Source organism: Salmo salar, chromosome 01, assembly GCF_965601325.2.
Source record: "Salmo salar chromosome 01, fSalSal1, whole genome shotgun sequence".
Classification (NCBI taxonomy): domain Eukaryota; kingdom Metazoa; phylum Chordata; class Actinopteri; order Salmoniformes; family Salmonidae; genus Salmo; species Salmo salar.
In genome coordinates this window covers 131865046-131887879 of record NC_138291.1, presented here as the reverse complement: position 1 = coordinate 131887879, position 22834 = coordinate 131865046, and the positions used below count along the sequence as shown (strand labels likewise).

Genomic DNA, 22834 nt, shown 5'->3' with positions numbered 1-22834 from the left:
AATCTCTGTTGACCTAAACTGCTTTTGTTTTAATGATGACAATTGTATTGAATGGCCTCTAAAAGTGCCCCATACAATAGGGGGTGTGCTGTACCTATGTTGTGCAAAGAAAAGTCAATTATTAATTATTTTGTCTTAGTTAAGAACAAATTGTCATCCAATAGGCTTTGATTAAATGTCCAATATCTCCGTCCACGTGGAAATTCTGTTAGAGTTATATGGAGGCCAATTAGATGGTGGTCCGATCGTATTCGGTCTCCTATTAATACTTTTTTAAACTTTTGATGCCAGCAAGAACGAGACTAGGAAGTAATCAAGACGGCTAGCTTGATTAAGCCTCCTCCGTGTATATCTCACGAGGTCAGGGTTTTACAGCCTCCATGCCCTCCGCTAGTTCCAATATATCCATGATCTTCGTGATGTCCTTAAGTGCTTGAGGGTCATTTCCTTTACGATCTATTGAGGTACTTCAAACCTTATTATATCCCACCATAATAATAGATTCATTCATTGCTTGTGAGCTCAATAGATTATTATATATATTTTCAAGGAAGTGTGGATCATCATTATTTGGCACATATAGATTAATTAGCCAGATCTGTTTTTGTTCCAGTAGCATGCTAACAATCTGCTATTACAATTATAACTTGCTATACTTATTTCACCCCTTACCTCAATGATACCCATGTTTCAATTATATTTACCACAACCAATGTTTGTAAACTTACCATTAAAAAGCAAATGTCCTAATATTACACCCATTAACCCCCCCCCCCCCCCCCCCCCCCCCCATATCTAGGTCTGTTGTCACTAAGACCATCAGACCATCTCCCTGACTCATGACACACCTTTGCGTCCTAAGGCAAACCCTTGGCTGCCAATTAGCGTAGGCCAGAGTGAAATATGGGCAGTCCCATGATAACATAAATATCTATGAGGGTGCTTTTTAAGAGAACTAACCAAATAACATGGAAAACAGTCAGGGGGAAAAAATAGTAACAATAATAGATAATATATAAATAATGCTGATATTTAGAAAGTCCTAGCAAGGCTATAAGCATGTCAGCCCAGCCGGCTTAGATCATTGGATTCAATGTTAATCTTAATGTTAATTCAGACCTAAACGCAGCACCACTACAGCACCATGCATGTTGTAAATTATATTGCAAATGCCTTAGATGGTAGAAAGAATTGTGCTGCCATGTTTGTAGACTTGATAAGGTTTTGGTACTGTAGACCATGTTATTCTGTTGAATAAGCTGTCCTCCATAGGGTAGTGTAGACCATGTTATTCTATTGAATAAGCTGTCCTCCATAGGGTACTGTAGACCATGTTATTATGTTGAATAAGCTGTCCTCCATAGGGTACTGTAGACCATGTTATTCTGTTGAATAAGCTGTCCTCCATAGGGTACTGTAGACCATGTTATTCTGTTGAATAAGCTGTCCTGATAGGGTACTGTAGACCATGTTATTCTGTTGATGAAGCTGTCCTCCATAGGGTAGTGTAGACCATGTTATTCTGTTGATGAAGCTATCCTGATAGGGTACTGTAGACCATGTTATTCTGTTGAATAAGCTATCCTCCATAGGGTACTGTAGACCATGTTATTCTGTTGAATAAGCTGTCCTCCATAGGGTACTGTAGACCATGTTATTCTGTTGAATAAGCTGTCCTGATAGGGTACTGTAGACCATGTTATTCTGTTGATGAAGCTGTCCTCCATAGGGTAGTGTAGACCATGTTATTATGTTGATGAAGCTATCCTGATAGGGTACTGTAGACCATGTTATTCTGTTGAATAAGCTGTCCTGATAGGGTACTGTAGACCATGTTATTCTGTTGAATAAGCTATCCTCCAATGGGTACTGTAGACCATGTTATTCTGTTGAATAAGCTGTCCTGATAGGTTACTGTAGACCATGTTATTATTTTAAATAAGCTGTCCTCCATAGGGTACTGTAGACCATGTTATTCTGCTGAATAAACTGTCCTGATAGGGTACTGTAGACCATGTTATTCTGTTGAATAAGCTGTCCTCCATAGGGTACTGTAGACCATGTTATTCTGTTGAATAAGCTGTCCTCCATGGGGTACTGTAGACCATGTTATTCTGTTAAATAAGCTGTCCTCCATAGGGTACTGTAGACCATGTTATTATGTTAAATAAGCTGTCCTCCATAGGGTACTGTAGACCATGTTATTCTGCTGAATAAACTGTCCTGATAGGGTACTGTAGACCATGTTATTCTGTTGAATAAGCTGTCCTCCATAGGGTACTGTAGACCATGTTATTCTGTTAAATAAGCTGTCCTCCATAGGGTACTGTAGACCATGTTATTCTGCTGAATAAACTGTCCTGATAGGGTAGTGTAGACCATGTTATTCTGTTGAATAAGCTGTCCTGATAGGGTACTGTAGACCATGTTGTTCTTTTGAATAAGCTGTCCTCCATAGGGTACTGTAGACCATGTTGTTCTGTTGAATAAGCTGTCCTGATAGGGTACTGTAGACCATGTTATTCTGTTGAATAAGCTGTCCTGATAGGGTACTGTAGACCATGTTGTTCTGTTGAATAAGCTGTCCTGATAGGGTACTGTAGACCATGTTATTCTGTTGAATAAGCTGTCCTCCATAGGGTACTGTAGACCATGTTATTCTGCTGAAGAAGCTGTCCTCTATAGGGTACTGTAGACCATGTTATTTTGCGAATAAGCTATCCTCCATAGGGTACTGTAGACCATGTTATTCTGTTGAATAAGCTATCCTCCATAGGGTACTGTAGACCATGTTATTCTGTTGAATAAGCTGTCCTGATAGGGTACTGTAGACCATGTTATTTTGCGAATAAGCTATCCTCCATAGGGTACTGTAGACCATGTTATTCTGTTGAATAAGCTGTCCTGATAGGGTACTGTAGACCATGTTATTCTGTTGAATAAGCTATCCTGATAGGGTACTGTAGACCATGTTATTATGTTGAATAAGCTGTCCTGATAGAGTACTGTAGACCATGTTATTCTGTTGAATAAGCTGTCCTGATAGGGTACTGTAGACCATGTTATTCTGTTGAATAAGCTATCCTGATAGGGTACTGTAGACCATGTTATTCTGTTGAATAAGCTGTCCTGATAGGGTACTGTAGACCATGTTATTCTGTTGAATAAGCTATCCTGATAGGGTACTGTAGACCATGTTATTCTGTTGAATAAGCTATCCTGATAGGGTACTGTAGACCATGTTATTCTGTTGAATAAGCTGTCCTGATAGGGTACTGTAGACCATGTTATTCTGTTGAATAAGCTATCCTGATAGGGTACTGTAGACCATGTTATTCTGTTGATGAAGCTGGCCTCGATAGGGTACTGTAGACCATGTTATTCTGCTTAATAAGCTGTCCTCCATAGGGTACTGTAGACCATGTTATTCTGTTGAATAAGCTGTCCTGATAGAGTACTGTAGACCATGTTATTCTCTTGAAAAAGCTGTCCTGATAGGGTACTGTAGACCATCTTATTCTGCTGAATAAGCTGTCCTGATAGGGTACTGTGTACCATGTTATGCTGTTGAAGAAGCTGTCCTCCATAGGGTACTGTAGACCATGTTATTCTGTTGAATAAGCTATCCTCCATAGGGTACTGTAGACCATGTTATTCTGTTGATGAAACTGTCCTGATAGGTTACTGTAGACCATGTTATTCTGTTGAATAAGCTGTCCTCCATAGGGTACTGTATACCATGTTATTATGTTGAATAAGCTGTCCTCCATAGGGTACTGTATACCATGTTATTATGTTGAATAAGCTGTCCTCCATAGGATACTGTAGACCATGTTATTTTGTTGAATAAGCTGTCCTGATAGGGTACTGTAGACCATGTTATTCTGTTGAATAAGCTGTCCTGGTAGGGTACTGTAGACCATGTTATTCTGTTGAATAAGCTGTCCTCCATAGGGCACTGTAGACCATGTTATTATGTTGAATAAGCTGTCCTCCATAGGATACTGTAGACCATGTTATTCTGCTGAATAAACTGTCCTGATAGGGTACTGTAGACCATGTTATTCTGTTGAATAAGCTGTCCTCCATAGGGTACTGTATACCATGTTATTCTGTTGAATAAGCTGTCCTCCATAGGATACTGTAGACCATGTTATTTTGTTGAATAAGCTGTCCTGATAGGGTACTGTAGACCATGTTATTCTGTTGAATAAGCTGTCCTCCATAGGGTACTGTAGACCATGTTATTCTGTTGAATAAGCTGTCCTGATAGGGTACTGTAGACCATGTTATTCTGTTGATGAAGCTGTCCTCCATAGGGTAGTGTAGACCATGTTATTCTGTTGAATAAGCTGTCCTGATAGGTTACTGTAGACCATGTTATTATGTTAAATAAGCTGTCCTCCATAGGGTACTGTAGACCATGTTATTCTGCTGAATAAACTGTCCTGATAGGGTACTGTAGACCATGTTATTCTGTTGAATAAGCTGTCCTCCATAGGGTACTGTATACCATGTTATTCTGTTGAATAAGCTGTCCTGATAGAGTACTGTAGACCATGTTATTCTGTTGAATAAGCTGTCCTCCATAGGGTAGTGTATACCATGTTGTTCTGTTGAATAAGCTGTCCTCCATAGGGTACTGTAGACCATGTTATTCTGTTGAATAAGCTGTCCGCCATAGGGTACTGTAGAGCATGTTATTATGTTGAATAAGCTGTCCTCCATAGGGTACTGTAGACCATGTTATTCTGTTGAATAAGCTGTCCTCCATAGGGTACTGTAGACCATGTCATTATGTTGAATAAGCTGTCCTAATAGGGTACTGTAGACCATGTTATTCTGTTGAATAAGCTGTCCTCCATAGGGTGCTGTAGACCATGTTATTCTGTTGAATAAACTGTCCTGATAGGGTACTGTAGACCATGTTATTCTGTTGAATAAGCTATACGATAGGGTACTGTAGACCATATTATTCTGTTGAAGAAGCTGTCCTCTATAGGGTACTGTAGACCATGTTATTCTGTTGAAGAAGCTGTCCTCCATAGGGTACTGTAGACCAACAACTCCGAGATCTCTGAAATTAGATGTTCTGGACCCCCTTGGTCAGTCCAGAGAAATAAAGAAATACATGTATTTTTCTTAATATGTTTTGTAATTTTGTGTGTTGTATATGTTTGATGTATTTATGCTGGGCTCATCTGAAGAAGAGACCGTAGTCTAAGCATGACTGCCCTGTCAAAATAAAGGTTTAATATTAATATGTCACTCACTGACAGTCACTCCCATATCAGTAAAACAATGTAAGATTGGTAAATTAGTCAGCTATCTAAACTTGTAGTAATCAAGGCCGAATTACCGAACGGGCCCGCAGGGCACGTGCCCAGGGTCACTGGTCCAGGGGGCCCCAATTTGATTTTGTTAGTCTTACAGATATAATATTAACATGGCATAGGTCATGGCAAAATATGTAGAATTGCATGAAATGAGCTTTGAAGACTGAAAAAATGTCCCCCCAACCCATAACAAAATCTGTAGAATTGCAGGAAATGTGCTTTAACCTGTCTGGGCCAGTGGGACGCTTGCGTCCCACCCTAATCAACAGCCAGTGGAATCGCGTCGCGCTAAATGCAAAACCTCATAAATGCTATAACTTCAATTTCTCAAACATATGACTATTTTACACCGTTTTATAGATACACCTCTCCTGAATCGAACCACGTTGTCCGATTTCAAAAAGGCTTTACAGCAAAAGCAAAACATTAGATTATGTCAGCAGAGTACCCAGCCAGAAATAATCACACAGCCATTTTCAAAGCAACTAGCATGCATCACAAATACCCAAAACACAGCTAAATGCAGCACTAACCTTTGACAACCTTCATCAGATGACACTCCTAGGACATCATGTTACACAACACATGCATTTTTTGTTCGATAAAGTTCATATTTATATATAAAAACAGCATTTTACATCGGCTCATGACGTTCAGAAAATCTTTTCCCTCAAATGCTTCCGGTGAATTAGCGCTACAATTTACAAAATTACTATTCGAAAACATTGTTAAAATGTAATATTGTCATTCAAAGACTTATAGATTAACATGTCTTGAATGCCATCGCTTTGCCAGATTTAAAAATAACTTTACTGGGAAATCACACTTTGCAATAAACGGCGTGGTATGCCCAGAAAAAAAGTCGAGGCTATAAATGTTGGAGCCATCTTGGAACGATCAACCATCAAAAATACTATTGTAAATAATCCCTTACCTTTGATTATCTTTATCAGAAGGCACTTCTAGGGATCCCAGGTCCATAACAAATGTAGTTTTGTTAAAAAAAGTTAATAATTTATGTCCCAATAGTGTTAGTACGCTCCGAAGGCTAGTGAAAATGTACCGTGTGCGTCTGACGACTTGTCGTCAGGAATGAGCAAAAAATATATATTTAAGTTCGTTCAAACATGTCAAACGTTGTATAACATAAATCGTTAGGGGCTTTTTCAACCAGGGCTTCAATAATATTCCATTGGGACGGTTGCATTGTTTTTCAAAACGTTTCGAAAAGGGAGAGTAGCCATGGGCGCCGACGTCACAATGGTAATGGCCCATCCCCTGTGACCAATATCAACAGCCTCTCTTTGGGTCAGTTACTACCATAGAAGACTCAAACCACTTTGTAAAGACTGGGGACATATAGTGGAAGCCATAGGAAGTGCTAAATGATTCACAAGCCCCTGTGTGTTTCAATGGCAAATGTTTGAAGTGATATCCACACATCAGATTTCAGTTTCCTGTCAGGATTTGTCTCAGGGTTTTGACTGCCAAATGAGTTCTGTTATACTCACAGACACCATTCAAACAGTTTTAGAAACTTTAGGGTGTTTTCTATCCAAATCAAACAATTATATGCATATTCTAGTTACTGGGCAGGAGTAGTAACCAGATTAAATCGGGTACGTTTTTTTATCCGGCTGTGCAAATACTGCCCCCTATCCCTAACAGGTTTTAAAACTGCACACAAAAAGTTATATAAAGCAAACATATTTATTTAAATGAAAGGTTCACCCATTTTGAATGTTATATTGTTTTTGTGCATTCTATCGATTCCCTGTGTAATTTCATGTTTTCACGTGTAACTGAGTTATTTGCCTTCAAGCAGTCAGAAATCCGTCTGGTATGACATAGGACTGTCATAAAGTCGCTCTGGAAGATAATAGGATCGCGAAAACATCTATCATACATGTCAGATTACAGTACTGGCCGATGTCATAACTCGGGAGGATGTCTTCTCTCGAATGGGACATATTTTTGTGATATTCCTACCTTGAGAAATGTTTTATTTAATGGAGGGTCTAGCATATTTATTTTTCCTATTTGCATTGCATGGTGCCGTTGACAGATATGCTATAGAAAGGAGATAGGAATCCAATGAATGAAGGAACGTATAACCTTATCAAGGTCAGTCTATGTCGAGAAATGTGCCTTTTTTCCTCAAAAGTACGTAATGACACGATTCCAAAGCTATACGATAATACAGATAGCAAGCTAATTATCTCAAATCTCTGAAAAGATTTATAATATTGTATATCTTGTTGACGAAATTTGTGCTAATGTTGGGTTTTTGAGCTAGTGCCCAATAGACTCCGATTCCCTCCTTAGTCCCAGAATGCACCGTGCGTCCCATTGCCGTAGCATGAGCAACGTTTCCCATCTCCTTAAAAGTATGTCTGCCGTTGCGAATATCAGACTCCACTCTGCAGGTAGAACATGGTTAGATTGTAGACTCCTAAATTGATAGTGCAGTTTAGGCAATTTTACATGCTGATATTGTGTGTAGCTACGTTTGCTAGCCAGCCCATAGAGAGAGCATTGCATTGTGGATTTTGTAGTCGACGTGAGCTGCTACAGATATCCACAATTATTTTTCATGTTGCTACCAACTTTATTATAATGCCAAAATGAAATGTGTTCACAAAAAAATATTGTTCTCACATAAATGTTATTTAACTCTTTAAATTAAAGGAATGAGTGGTTTCCTTTAACTTTTGATAATAAAATGTTTCTCTGCTAACAGATCCCTCTGTACGTATTATGTTTGTATGTTTTAATCCCTGTGCTGAGTTAATGTGTAGCGGCTAATTGTATAGCTAATAGGCTATGTGTTTGTAGATTGATTTGTCAAATTATCAGTGACGAAAAATCTGCATACTAGGCCAAAGTTCCTCGTCAGTCATCTGCAGTGTTGGGAACGTTCCTTTTAAAAGTAACTAATTACATTATGACAGACGCAATATCAACTTTACAATGCTTAAAATATATATTTTGTTAAATTATTTCCTCAAGTAAATACATATATAAAACCAACTGGGCACAGTAAAAGGAGAGCTCAAATACAAGGTCAATTGGCTCCCAATCTGTTTTACAGACAGATCCTGGGCAGGCAGATTCTGTAGTGCCCTTTCCTTTATGTTTATGGCGAAGATGGAGCTAGAGATTTCAATTCTTATCAACTGAGCCTAACTTGATCACCTAGCTACGTTGTTTGCTTTATTACCAGAGAATAAATGGAGCACTCACCTGAACCCGATGATCCTGTGTGTGTGTGTGTGCAAGTAGCGTCAGTCAAGATACAAGATCTGTCCTTTTCTTTTACAAATTCAAAATAATGTGAATACTTCCACGATGAAGGCTATTGTCTCTGCCATCTCGCTAGCTACCAGCTATCTAGCTTCAAGTTACCCTGCCCAGCTACCCGCCACAACTTTTGTGCTGGAATAGAAAGAGCGTGACGAACGTATCCTAAGGGGAGGAATTTTAATTTTGCCAACAAAGAAAAGGTAAATAATATTGTAAAAGTAACTAGGTAACGGATTACATAAAAACAAATGCGTTAGGTTATTAGTTACCACAAAGTATTGAGTACTCTAAAGTCACCACCCCTGTCCTCGAGAGATTGCAATATGTATGACAAGTAGAGGTCGACCGATTATGATTTTTCAACGCAGATACCGATTATTGGAGGACCCCCCCCCCCAAAAAAAAACCTGATGCCGATTAATCGGCCGATTCTTTTTATTTTTTACATTATTATTTATTTGTAATAATGACAATTACAACAATACCGAATGAACACTTATTTTAACTTAATATAATACATCAATAAAATCAATAAAATCAATTTAGCCTCAAATAAATAATGAAACATGTTCAATTTGGTTTAAATAATGCAAAAACAAAGTGTTGGAGAAGAAAGTAAAAGTGCAATATGTGCCATGTAAAAAAGCTAATGTTTAAGTTCCTTGCTCAGAACATGATAACATATGAAAGCTGGTGGTTCCTTTTAACATGAGTCTTCAATATTCCCAGGTAAAAAGTTTTAGGTTGTTGTTATTATAGGAATTATAGGACTATTTCTCTCTATACGATTTGTATTTCATATACCTTTGACTATTGGATGTTCTTATAGGCACTTTAGTATTGCCAGTGTAACAGTATAGCTTCCGTCCCTCTCCTCGCTCCTACCTGGGCTCGAACCAGGAACACATCGACAACAGCCACCCTCGAAGCAGCGTTACCCATATAGAGAAAGGGGAAACAACTACTCCAAGTCTCAGAGCGAGTGACATTTGAAACGCTATTAGCGCGCACCCGCTAACTAGCCAGCCATTTCACATCGGTTACACCAGCCTAATCTTGTGAGTTGATAGGCTTGAAGTCATAAACAGCGCAATGCATTGCGAAGGGCTGCTGGCAAAACGCACGAAAGTGCTATTTTGAATGAATGCTTACGAGCCTGCTGCTGCCTACCATCGCTCAGTCAGACTGCTCTATCAAATCATAGACTTAATTATAACATAACACACAGAAACACGAGCCTTAGGTCATTAATATGGTCGAATCCGGAAACTATCATCTCGAAAACAAAACGTTATTCCTGTTACATTGCACAACCTTCAGTGTTATGACATAATTACGTAAAATTCTGACAAATTACCCAAAGTGTTGCATATACCCTGACTGCGTGCAATGAACGCAAAATGACACAATTTCACCTGGTTAATATTGCCTGCTAACCTGGATTTCATTTAGCTAAATATGCAGGTTTAAAAAGATATACTTTTGTGTATTGATGTTTATGGTTAGGTACAGTCGTGCAACGATTGTGCTTTTTTCGCAAATGCGCTTTTGTTAAATCATCCCCGTTTGGCGAAGTCGGCTGTCTTTGTTAGGAAGAAATAGTCTTCACAGTTCGCAACGAGCCAGGCGGCCCAAACTGCTGCATATACCCTGACTCTGTTTGCAAGAGAAGTGACACATTTTCCCTAGTTAAAAGAAATTCATGTTAGCAGGCAATATTAACTAAATATGCCGGTTTAAAAATATATACTTGTGTATTGATTTTAAGAAAGGCATTGATGTTTATGGTTGGAGCAACGTGTACCTAAGCGATTATATGCAACGCAGGATAGGCTAGATAAACTAGTAATATCATCAACCATGTGTAGTTAACTAGTGATTATGATTGATTGTTTTTTTATAAGATAAGTTTAATGCTAGCTAGCAACTTAACTTAGCTTCTTACTGCATTCGAGTAACCTCGTGGAGTGCAATGTAAAGCAGGTGGTTAGAGCGTTGGACTAGTTAACCGTAAGGTTGCAAGATTGAATCCCTGAGCTGACAAGGTAAAAATCTGTCTTTCTGCCCCTGAACAAGGCAGTTAACCCACCGTTCCTAGGCCGTCATTGAAAATGAGAATGTGTTCTTAACTGACTTGCCTAGTTAAATAAAGGTATAAACAAATAATAATAATAATAATAAATCGGCCAAATCGGTGTCCAAAAATACCGATTTCCGATTGTTATGAAAACTTGAAATCGGCCCTAATTAATCGGCCATGCCGATTAATCGGTCGACCTCTAATGACAAGGTTAGCTAATATAGCCTCATTCTAACAGTGACGTAAAAATCAATCGCATGTATTTTATAAAGCCCTTTATACACTGCTCAAAAAAATTAAGGGAACACTTAAACAACACAATGTAACTCCAAGTCAATCACACTTCTGTGAAATCAAACTGTCCACTTAGGAAGCAACACTGATTGACAATACATTTCACATGCTGTTGTGCAAATGGAATAGACAACAGGTGGAAATTATAGGCAATTAGCAAGACACCCCCAATAAAGGAGTGGTTCTGCAGGTGGTGACCACAGACCACTTCTCAGTTCCTATGCTTCCTGGCTGATGTTTTGGTCACTTTTGAATGCTGGCGGTGCTTTCACTGTAGTGGTAGCATGAGACGGAGTCTACAACACACACAAGTGGCTCAGGTAGTGCAGCTCATCCAGGATGGCACATCAATGCGAGCTGTGGCAATAAGGTTTGCTGTGTCTGTCAGCGTAGTGTCCAGAGCATGGAGGCGCTACCAGGAGACAGGCCAGTACATCAGGAGACGTGGAGGAGGCCGTAGGAGGGCAACAACCCAGCAGCAGGACCGCTACCTCCGCCTTTGTGCAAGGAGGAGCACTGCCAGAGCCCTGCAAAATGACCTCCAGCAGGCCACAAATGTGCATGTGTCTGCTCAAACGGTCAGAAACAGACTCCATGAGGGTGGTTATGAGGGCCCAACGTCCACAGGTGGGGGTTGTGCTTACAGCCCAACACCGTGCAGGACGTTTGGCATTTGCCAGAGAACACCAAGATTGGCAAATTCGCCACTGGCGGCCTGTGCTCTTCACAGATGAAAGCAGGTTCACACTGAGCACGTGACAGACGTGACAGAGTCTGGTGACGCCGTGGAGAACGTTCTGCTGCCTGCAACATCCTCCAGCATGACCGGTTTGGCGGTGGGTCAGTCATGGTGTAGGGTGGCATTTCTTTGGGGGCCGCACAGCCCTCCATGTGCTCGCCAGAGGTAGCCTGACTGCCATTAGGTACCGAGATGAGATCCTCAGACCCCTTGTGAGACCATATGCTGGTGCGGTTGGCCCTGGGTTCCTCCTAATGCAAGACAATGCTAGACCTCATGTGGCTGGAGTGTGTCAGCAGTTCCTGCAAGAGGAAGGCATTGATGCTATGGACTGGCCCGCCTGTTCCCCAGACCTGAATCCAATTGAGCACATCTGGGACATCATGTCTTGCTCCATCCACCAACGCCACGTTGCACCACAGACTGTCCAGGAGTTGGCGGATGCTTTAGTCCAGGTCTGGGAGGAGATCCCTCAGGAGACCATCCGCCACCTCATCAGGAGCTTGCCCAGGCGTTGTAGGGAGGTCATACAGGCACGTGGAGGCCACACACACTACTGAGCCTCATTTTGACTTGTTTTAAGGACATTACATCAAAGTTGGATCAGCCTGTAGTGTGGTTTTCCACTTTAATTTTGAGTGTGACTCCAAATCCAGACCTCCATGGGTTGATAAATTGGATTTCCATTGATTATTTTTGTGTGATTTTGTTGTCAGCACATTCAACTATGTAAAGAAAAAAGTTTTTAATAAGATTATTTCATTCATTCAGATCTAGGATGTGTTGTTTTAGTGTTCCCTTTATTTTTTTTAGCAGTATATGTGTCTTCCAGATATTTGCCTGAAAGTGGTGTCCTCCATAGCAGACAGCCTGTACAACATTCAGCTCTTGAGGGAGTTTTGTAATGAGTACCTGAACCGTAGCTTCCACCTGCGCCCAGAAGATGTGATGTATGCTCCCCCAGTGCTGAAGGTGAGCCCCCATTCTACTACTTTACCTCAGTGGAGAAACAGAGGCTATCATTCTTTCTTGATTAGCCTCGCTCATTGCTTCTCATAGCGCATTGAAGGAGGAGGTCAGAGGGGGAGACCTCTTCCATTGTGTTTCAGAAGGAGGTGAGGAAGTGAGGAAATACAAATTGAGAAAGAGACCCTTTTGAATACTTTTAATGTACATCTCTACTCCCTCCCTTCTGTGATTCAAACTAAATAAGGGGTTCTATTACATGGCTTTAACCTATCCAATCCTCTCAGAACATTGGCCAGTTCTATAAAGAGGGAAGTAGGATGCATCTTGAAAGCATTTGAACAGGACCTCATTGCACTACTAGCAGACATACAGGTAAATGCCAGAATAAAGGAAACACCAACATAAAGGGTCTTAATAGGCATTTGGGCCAGAACAGCTTCAATGCACATTGACACATTCTATCATCCCTCCAATAGAGTTCCATTCTTCCACAAGAAATTCCATAATTTTGTGTTTTGGGTCGTGGAAAACGCTGTCTCAATACACTATGTATCCCTCGTTTGCTTAAGTGTTTCCATTATTTTGGCAGTTACCAGTTATTTAAACACTCCCCGATGTTGTGGTGTTGACTCTGTTGTTTCTGACATCTTTCCAAAGCACAATGTCATGGTGTTCATCGCAGAGCTATTCTGGTGGTTTGAGATCCTCAAGCCCGACTTTGTCCAGCCCCGGGACTTGCAAGAAGTCAAAGACGGTACAGACATTGTATTTCTCTTCTTATAATATATTATTTTACACTGTTGTATAATATGTGCTACTGCCTTTCATTCATCCAGAGCCAATGTTTTCATCAGATTTTTAGAATTTGACTTTGAGCCACTCATAAGAACACTAATCTATATGGTTCCTCAGTGTTTTGGTTGACACTCTTTGCCATCAATCTCATAGTGAGGTCACTGCTGCAGCCCAAGAATTCCCGCCCCCATGTCTCCATCTCCAATGCTACCAAACGCAGCTTCCTGGCCACACCTGGCTTTCCTGACGTCATAACAACGTCCCAAAGCCCAGATATCTGTAACAGGTACTACTTGAAACTCTGTTCACTTTTCTGTTTCTGTCTGTTTGTTATCTTAGTTTTCTGCTAGGATTGGAATGAGCCTTTGCTCACGCGGGTGTGGGCGGGTGGGCGGGCGTGCGGGCATGCTTGTGTGTGTCAGGGTTTCTGTTAGCTGGTAATTGCTGGCTTTTGGCCGATTTAAAAATAAATAAAGTCGATAAATAAAATTGTAGCCGGCCAAATTGTCCAGAGCTGACCTGCTACTGAGGAGAGAGAGAAAACGAGAGAGGAGCCTCGGCCTAGGCTGCTGTTGATGGCGAAGTTGGAGGCCTTTTTCATTGAAGTAAAATATAGTGAAAAGATTAAAAGGCAGGGCTTTAGACTGCGACCCTTTGACTTGGCTGTGAGAGTTCAAACATTTATCGGTTGCATCGGTGCGGGCTGCAGATTCAGATTCATTCACCTCACTAAAAACGTCCTATTTTATAGGAGGCTAAAACCATGATTTGGTCAAACAGTAAAGTACATTATCCTCATGATTCCTGTAATCAAAATGTCTACATGCCAAAGTACCTGTTTCGCTGGGGCCTGCTGCTGCACTCTCTCATTTTTGGGCTCCAGAGTGGCGCAGCGGTCTAAGGCACTGCATCTCAGTGCAAGAGGTGTCAATATAGTACCTGGTTCGAATCCAGGCAGTATCACATCCGGCTGTGATTGGGAGTCCCATAGGGCAGCTCACAACTGGCCCAGCGTCGTCCGGATTTGGCCGGAGTAGGCCATCATTATAAATAAGAATTTGTTCTTAACTGACTTGCCTAGTTAAATAAAGGTTACATAAGAAAATATATTATACTATATATATATACTATATACTACAGTTCAAAAGTTTGGGATCACTTAGAAATGTCCTTTTTTTTTAAAGAAAAACACATTTTTTGTCCGTTTTAAAATAACATCAAATTGATCAGAAATACAGTGTAGACATTATTAATGTTGTGACTATTGTAACTGGTAACGGCAGATTTTTTATGGAATATCTACATAGGCGTACAGAGGCCCATTATCAGCAAGCATCACTCTTGTGTTCCAATGGCACGTTGTGTTAGCTAATCTATTTTAATTCCAGGTTGTAAGGCAACAAAATAGGGAAAATGCCAAGGGGGGGTGAATACTTACGCAAGCCACTGTATGTCTGTTACTTTAATGGGGCGTCAATTAAGGAAGCCATCCTCTTCTGGAAACCAGGACAACAGGAGAGGATATTTTGAAAGTACTGGACAGCTTTATGACATCAAATGGACTTTGGCGGTCAAGATGTGTTTATCTGTACTGATGGCGCAAAAGCCATGACAGGGAGACATAGTGGAGTGGTAACGCGCGTACAAGCAGTTGATCCCAACTCCAGTTGGGTACACTGCAGCATCCACCGAGAGGCTCTTGCTGCCAAGGGAATGCCTGACAGCTTGAAAGACGTTTTGGACACAACAGTGAAAATTGGGAACTTTGTTAAAGCAAGGCCCCTAAACTCTTGTGTATTTTCTGCATTATGCAGTGATATGGGCAGCGACCATGTAACGCTTCTACAACATACAGAAGTGTGCTGGTTATCACGGGGAACAGTATTGACACGTCTTTTTCAATTGAGAGACGAGCTTAAAGTTTTCTTTACTGACCATAATTTTCACTTGTCTGACTGCTTGCATGATAACGAGTTTCTCACACGAATGGCCTTTATGGGTGATGTTTTTTCTCGCCTGAATGATCTGAATCTAGGATTACAGGGACTCTCCGCAAGTATATTCAATGTGCGGGACAAAATTGAGGCTATGGTTAAGAAGTTGAGCTATTCTCTGTCTGCTTTAACAAGGACAACACAGGTATTTCATTCATTGTATGATTTTGTTTGTGTGCAAATGAACTCTAGCTTACGGACGATGTCAAATGTGATATAGCGAAGCACCTTAGTGAGCTGGGTGTGCAATTACGCAGGTTGTCACGTATACTCCAGCCTCTAGGTCATCAGGCTGCTGATTATCCTCCCTCTCCTCCCTCTAGGTCATCAGGCTGCTGATTATCCTCCCTCTCCTCCCTCTAGGTCATCAGGCTGCTGATTATCCTCCCTCTCCTGCCTCTAGGTCATCAGGCTGCTGATTATACTCCCTCTCCTCCCTCTAGGTCATCAGGCTGCTGATTATCCTCCCTCTCCTCCCTCTAGGTCATCAGGCTGCTGATTATCCTCCCTCTCCTCCCTCTAGGTCATCAGGCTGCTGATTATCCTCCCTCTCCTGCCACTAGGTCATCAGGCTGCTGATTATCCTCCCTCTCCTTCCTCTAGGTCATCAGGCTGCTGATTATACTCCCTCTCCTCCCTCTAGGTCATCAGGCTGCTGATTATACTCCCTCTCCTCCCTCTAGGTCATCAGGCTGCTGATTATCCTCCCTCTCCTTCCTCTAGGTCATCAGGCTGCTGATTATCCCTCCTCTCTGGCCTCTAGGTCATCAGGCTGCTGATTATCCTCCCTCTCCTCCCTCTAGGTCATCAGGCTGCTGATTATCCTCCCTCTCCTCCCTCTAGGTCATCAGGCTGCTGATTATCCTCCCTCTCCTCCCTCTAGGTCATCAGGCTGCTGATTATACTCCCTCTCCTTCCTCTAGGTCATCAGGCTGCTGATTATACTCCCTCTCCTCCCTCTAGGTCATCAGGCTGCTGATTCTCCTCCCTCTAGGTCATCAGGCTGCTGATTATACTCCCTCTCCTTCCTCTAGGTCATCAGGCTGCTGATTATACTCCCTCTCCTCCCTCTAGGTCATCAGGCTGCTGATTATACTCCCTCTCCTCCCTCTAGGTCATCAGGCTGCTGATTATACTCCCTCTCCTCCCTCTAGGTCATCAGACTGCTGATTATACTCCCTCTCTGACCTCTAGGTCATCAGGCTGCTGATTATCCTCCCTCTCCTTCCTCTAGGTCATCAGACTGCTGATTATACTCCCTCTCTGACCTCTAGGTCATCAGACTGCTGATTATACTCCCTCTCCTTCCTCTAGGTCATCAGGCTGCTGATTATACTCCCTCTCCTCCCTCTAGGTCATCAGGCTGCTGATTATCCTCCCTCTCCTTCCTCTAGGTCATCAGGCTGCTGATTATCCCTCCTCTCTGGCCTCTAGGTCATCAGGCTGCTGATTATACTCCCTCTCCTCCCTCTAGGTCATCAGACTGCTGATTATACTCCCTCTCTGACCTCTAGGTCATCAGGCTGCTGATTATCCTCCCTCTCCTTCCTCTAGGTCATCAGGCTGCTGATTATCCCTCCTCTCTGGCCTCTAGGTCATCAGGCTGCTGATTATACTCCCTCTCCTCCCTCTAGGTCATCAGGCTGCTGATTATACTCCCTCTCCTCCCTCTAGGTCATCAGGCTGCTGATTATACTCCCTCTCCTCCCTCTAGGTCATCAGGCTGCTGATTATCCCTCCTCTCTGGCCTCTAGGTCATCAGGCTGCTGATTATACTCCCTCTCCTCCCTCTAGGTCATCAGGCTGCTGATTATACTCCCTCTCCTGCCTCTAGGTCATCAGGCTGCTGATTATACTCCCTCTCCTCCCTCTAGGTCATCAGGCTGCTGATTATACTCCCTCTAGGTCATCAGGCTGCTGATTATACTCCCTCTAGGTCATCAGGCTGCTGATTATACTCCCTCTCTGACCTCTAGGTCATCAGGCTGCTGATTATCCCGCACACCTGTCCCCATCGTCAAGCGCACCTGCGCCTCATGACACTCACCTGGACTCCATCACCTCCTTGATTATCTTCCCTATATCTGTCACTCCCCTTGGTTCTTTCCTCAGGTGTTATTGACTCTGTTTCTTGTCGGTGCGTTGTTTATTGTTTTGTTTATTTATTAATTAATTAAAACACTCACTCCCTGTACTTGCTTCCGGACTCTCAGCGCACTCGTTATACAGGTACTTTCCCGAAACGGACAACACAAACAACTGGATTCGTTATTCCTTTCATGCCCTGCCTCCAGTCCACTTACCGATATCTGAACAAGAGTGCCTCATTGAAATCGTAACAAGTGGTTTCTGATTGGGCTGCGCTCAGAATATCCTGCCTTGGCAAATCGCGATGTTAAGACACTGATGCCCTTTGCAACCACGTACCAATGTGAGAGTGGATTCTCTGCCCTCACTAGCATGAAAACTAAATTCGGGCACAGACTGTGTGTGGAAAATGATTTAAGACTCAGACTCTCTCCAATTCAACCCAACATTGCAGAGTTATGTGCATCCTTTCAAGCACACCCTTCTCATTAACCTGTGCTGAATTATTCACATTTGTTGATGAACAAATAAGGTTTTATATGTAAGATGGCTAAAAAAAGAGCTAAATGGTTGATTATTATCATTTGTGCCCTGGTCCTATAAGAGCTCTTTGTCACTTCCCACGAGCCGGGTTGTGACAAAAACAAATTCTTATGTATAAAAAATGTATTGTGTGTGTGTGGCAGGCTTACAATGATGGCAAAAAAACACATTTGAGAGTGCGCTGACCCTGGTGCTAGATGTTGAATGTTTGAAGGGGTACGAGACTATGAAAAGTGAGGGAACCATTGTTTTAGGCCTACCAGAGTTAATCATTATATTGTCTTTATAGAAAATATTCTACAAATGAATTAGCCTCCTTCTGTATGCCTATATCTGTATAGCAGATGCAGTAGTTGACAAGTATAAAGAAATTCATGTTGGTGTCGTAGACTGCCACCGGCATATCTCGATCTCTCTGTCTGCCTGCCTGTCTGCCTGTCTGTCTGCCTGTCTGTCTGTCTGTCTGTCTGTCTGTCTGTCTGTCTGTCTGTCTGTCTGTCTGTCTGTCTGTCTGTCTGTCTGTCTGTCTGTCTGTCTGTCTGTCTGTCTGTCTGTCTGTCTGTCTGTCTGACTAGGCCTAAGCTTCTCATCCTTTATATTTGTTTGTTAAAATATTAATAGAATACAGTGGATGCTTAAGCCAATAGGCCTACGTATGCATTGCCCTGACACATTTAGTGCCCAAATCTCTGACAGCTGAACCGTGAGATGGACAACCATTGTTTTAGGAAAGTAAAAACCAATAAAACAACAGGTTATAAAGTTTTGCATATGCTACACATCGAAACACAAGGAATAGTGTAATCAGTTATAGGCTGTTTTTAAGGACATGTAAATGTGGCTCATTTTGTCAATATCCCTTGTTTATTGATGGTGCTAGTTGTGTGGGTGGGTGGCCTAATGGGTTACACACCCAATGCATATGGATAACCGGTACATTTCTCAAATGTCCGATAAATTCAAATCTTCCCGGTCAATTGTCCGGCGCCAAATTTTCCTGACGCAAACCCTGTTGTGTGCGTGTTTGGGAAACTATAATGCCCGATTTCTTTCTTTTGCAGTACCAAAGTCAGTCCTGCGTCTAGCCCCTCACACTTATTACTCCCCCTGAGACAGAGGCAGCAGAAGTCCATACAGGAGGATGACGCCTCAGGTAAGATTGACTTGAACTGTACTAGCACAACTGTACCAGCACGGCTTGGTTTGGTCCTATAGTGTGAATCTGGCATTTATTTGACCTTTTATTTAAGCAGGGAGCCACCATTAAGACTAGGGTCTCTTTCACAATGGAGCCCTGCATACACAATTTCACAAGACAAAATCAAAAACAATATAAAACAAGTAAAATACAGCACAATACAAATATTTAAGAAAAACAATGACATTCCTCAATAAAAAGGTCCGTTATCACCAGAACATCCAATTGTAATTTATTTTGTATTTGGTTTCAGCAATGCGTTGCTTTAAAAATAAAAGCAGATTTACCTAGTTCGGTGGAGATCCGAGGATCCTTGAGTTAACCAACATGAGAAGCACAACTTCAGACTTACTGTAAATTAGTCAAGTTCATTTTCCTCAATGAGTAATGCTCATCACAATTTTAGATTTTATCTCAATCCCATAATGTCACAAAGGCTGATGCATAAATAAGGCTATTGTTTAATATTTTGTGTCTGTGTTTAGGGCAGAGAACCAGGTCCAACTCTCTGTCACGTGTGGACAGTCAAGTTCAGGGGTCAATCCTGGCCTGGCCAGAGAGAAGACAGAGGTAATGTATGCTGAAACAAGAGAAAATAAAAGCGAGATTTCAAGTATGTGCAGCTAGGGAAGGTGAACGACAACAGTGTCCTTTCATTCTTCTCAGAACCCTTTCCACCTGCATGTTCAAGTTCACCTCTGTCTCTGTTAGATAGTGATGTTTAAAGATATTGTTATGGCAGTATCATGGTCTTGCCTTGATCTTTCTCCTCTTTCCTCCCCTCTTTTCATCTCACCCCCTCCCCTCCCCACCCAGACCCCTTTCCCAGCCTTTCCCCCTGGAGAGAGAGTGCGATGGCCTGAGCCTGGCCCGCTCCATCAGCAAGGACAGCCTGGGATCCAACATCATCAGCGTCACCCCCAAACACATGCTTGGTGGGCCGGGGATGGGGGTGGTTGTACAACTGCCCCCCTGCAGGCTCAACGCTCAGAAAATGATGGGCCACATCCGCTTCAAGGACAAGGAGGAGGAAGAGCTGGTGGCCATCATCCCCCCGGCGGCTCTGGCCAGGTGCTACGGCCCCCGCGCCTCCCCCGAGAGTTACGAAATGGAGCAGGACGACCTGGAGGTCCAGAGTGTGGTGACCTCCAGAGTGTCCAGCGCTCGGCACACTTACTGCCTCGCTGCCCCTCACCCCGACCCCCAGGCTGAGAGTTTCTACCTGGAGCCCCTGACGCCAGCCGTTTTTAAGACTGCCAAAGAGAAGAGCATCAGCCTGAACAAGGAGGAGGAAAGCGGGGAGAGTACAAGCAAAGCGGTCTTTAAGAGAACCACTGAGGGTCTTAATTGCACGTTCACCCCCATCCCCAATGCGGAGGCCACCTCTGGTCCCTTCAGACCACCCATGAAGGAGGGTACGGGTTCTTCTCAGCTCCCTCTGATGGGGGCAGCAGAGCCCATCACCAGGGAGCAGTCCTGTGGCTTCTTCCTCCACCTGTCACCGGAGCCCGGGGACCAGGCGACGGCCCTCTTGGGGCAGGCACCAAGCCACAGCCCCTTCCCCACCACCATTACTACAGCTTGGGTGGGCCAGGACTCATACTCTGAGATTGCAAACCTGGAAGAGGAGGAAGAGGAGGAGGATCAGATGGAGCTGGCCAAGGAAGTGGTGAGGAGGGTCATGGGGAAGTGCCTGGGAGAGGGAGGGGAGAGCAAAGGGGAACCGGAGGGGGGAGAGGGCGAGTCGGCCAAGCTCCGGGAGGACATGAAGGTGTGCGAGCGCGAGGACAAGGAAGGCCTTGAGGCCTGGAGCGGGCCGCCCAGCCCCTGCCTTAGCACGGCGTCCTGGGCCAGCAGTGTGTGCAACAGCGGCACCGTGCAAATGACCAGCTTTGCAGAGCGCAAGCTCCACCAAAAGGTCAATAGCTTTCCTGACGGCTGCTCCAATAACAGCAGCTCCCAAAAGACCACGCCCGACGGCTCGGAGAGCGCCCCCTACACTCTAGGAGGCTTGTGGTGCCTGCAGGCTCCTAGCCCATGTCGGCTGGCTAAAGACGGCGCTTTGCGGGTCAGGAAGGAGGGTGGCACCACCAACGTCCTGGCCTCAGAGCTGGTGCAGCTCCACATGCAGCTGGAGGAGCAGCGGCGCGCCATAGAGCACCAAAAGAAGAAGATGGAGACCATATCGGCGTGCCAGCGACTCAAGCTGGGCAAGGCTGCCTTCCTCAACATTGTCAAGAAGGGGGGCGGCAAGAGCAACACGCTGCCCCAGCCCCTCAAACACCTAGAGACCCAATATCAGACGGCCGGCAAGGACAAGGCTTGCAGGGGCGACTCGTGTTTGGATGTCCTGAAGGGTCAGGGGAAGGAGGGACAGCAGCAGAGGGACAGGGACAACAGAACAAACAGTGGCGGTGCAGGGCCGCCGGACGAGGCGGGGGTCGAGCCAGACCTGAGTGAGTGTAGCCGCTCCATAGAGTTGCTGAATGAAGCCATCGGTGCCATTCAGCAACAGATGATGCAGCTGTCTCTACAGCAGGACCGTCTGATAAAGCAGAGCGTCCAGTCACCCCTAGGCGTCCCGCATGCCGCCTCCCTTCTATCCCTACCATCTGCCCCTACACCCACCCAAGACACTTCTTCAACTCCTTCCTCAGACTCCACCATTACCCCCACCGCTCACTCAGACTCCAGTGCTACCCCCACCGACTCCAAATTCCGCCCGGCCGTGCATTTCATGGAGACCATCACCACCGCTCCGCCCACCCGCCGCCCTCCCAAACTGAGCTCCGGATGCAGCCCCAGGACCAAACCCGCAGAACTCAAACTGACCAAGGAAAATGGCAGGCCGGCTTCCAAGACCAGCACCCCCGCATCCAACACAGACCCAAGGCGCTCCCCAGGGTGGCACACCACCTCCCGAGGGGAGCAGGATAGGGACCGGAGTCAGAACAGCAGCCCCACCTGCGTGATATTCACAGAGAGCCCCAGGGCCTTGGAGAGAGGCACTCTCCGTAGCACCACCTTCAAGATCAGAGATGAGGCCAACCAGCGCAGCCACAGAGACGGGCCCACCCTTAGCCCTAAGCATACCCCCCCTGAGGATTCAACCCCCTATGGCGCCCCTCTCACACCCCACTGTGTGGACGTGGCTGAGGAGCTGGAAGGGCGGGAGCGTAGCGGCTCAGGGAAGGAGAACGAGCACGGCGAGGAGGGAGGTCGAGGGAAAGGCCAGCTGATCGAGGTAGATCTGTCTGACCTGAAGGAACCGTCGGAAGAAAAAGACTCCAATATAGGGGACACCTCGGCAGACGGAGAACAGAAGTCAGGACTGGGTTTCTTCTTCAAGGTAGGAAATTTACTTTGTGGCTGCATCTCAATAGTTTCTCCTCGTCTGAAGTAATGAATTTCCCCTTGAGGGACAATACATTTGTATTAGGGCTGTCAAAGTTAACTTGTTAATGACAGTTAGCTTTTACAATTGTATTTTATTTG

General features: G+C 43.9%; 1 protein-coding gene across 1 annotated transcript in view; it reads left to right on the top strand.

The window, feature by feature from the left end:
* LOC106560554 (calmodulin-regulated spectrin-associated protein 1-B) overlaps window positions 1-22834 on the top strand; it is a 166610-nt gene that overhangs the window by 105854 nt on the left and 37922 nt on the right. The window contains exons 7-12 of the mRNA XM_014123552.3: window positions 12585-12724; window positions 13379-13475; window positions 13670-13802; window positions 19203-19294; window positions 19825-19909; window positions 20156-22688. Coding sequence (XP_013979027.1) covers window positions 12585-12724; window positions 13379-13475; window positions 13670-13802; window positions 19203-19294; window positions 19825-19909; window positions 20156-22688 — 3080 coding nt within the window. The remainder of the gene's footprint in view (window positions 1-12584; window positions 12725-13378; window positions 13476-13669; window positions 13803-19202; window positions 19295-19824; window positions 19910-20155; window positions 22689-22834) is intronic.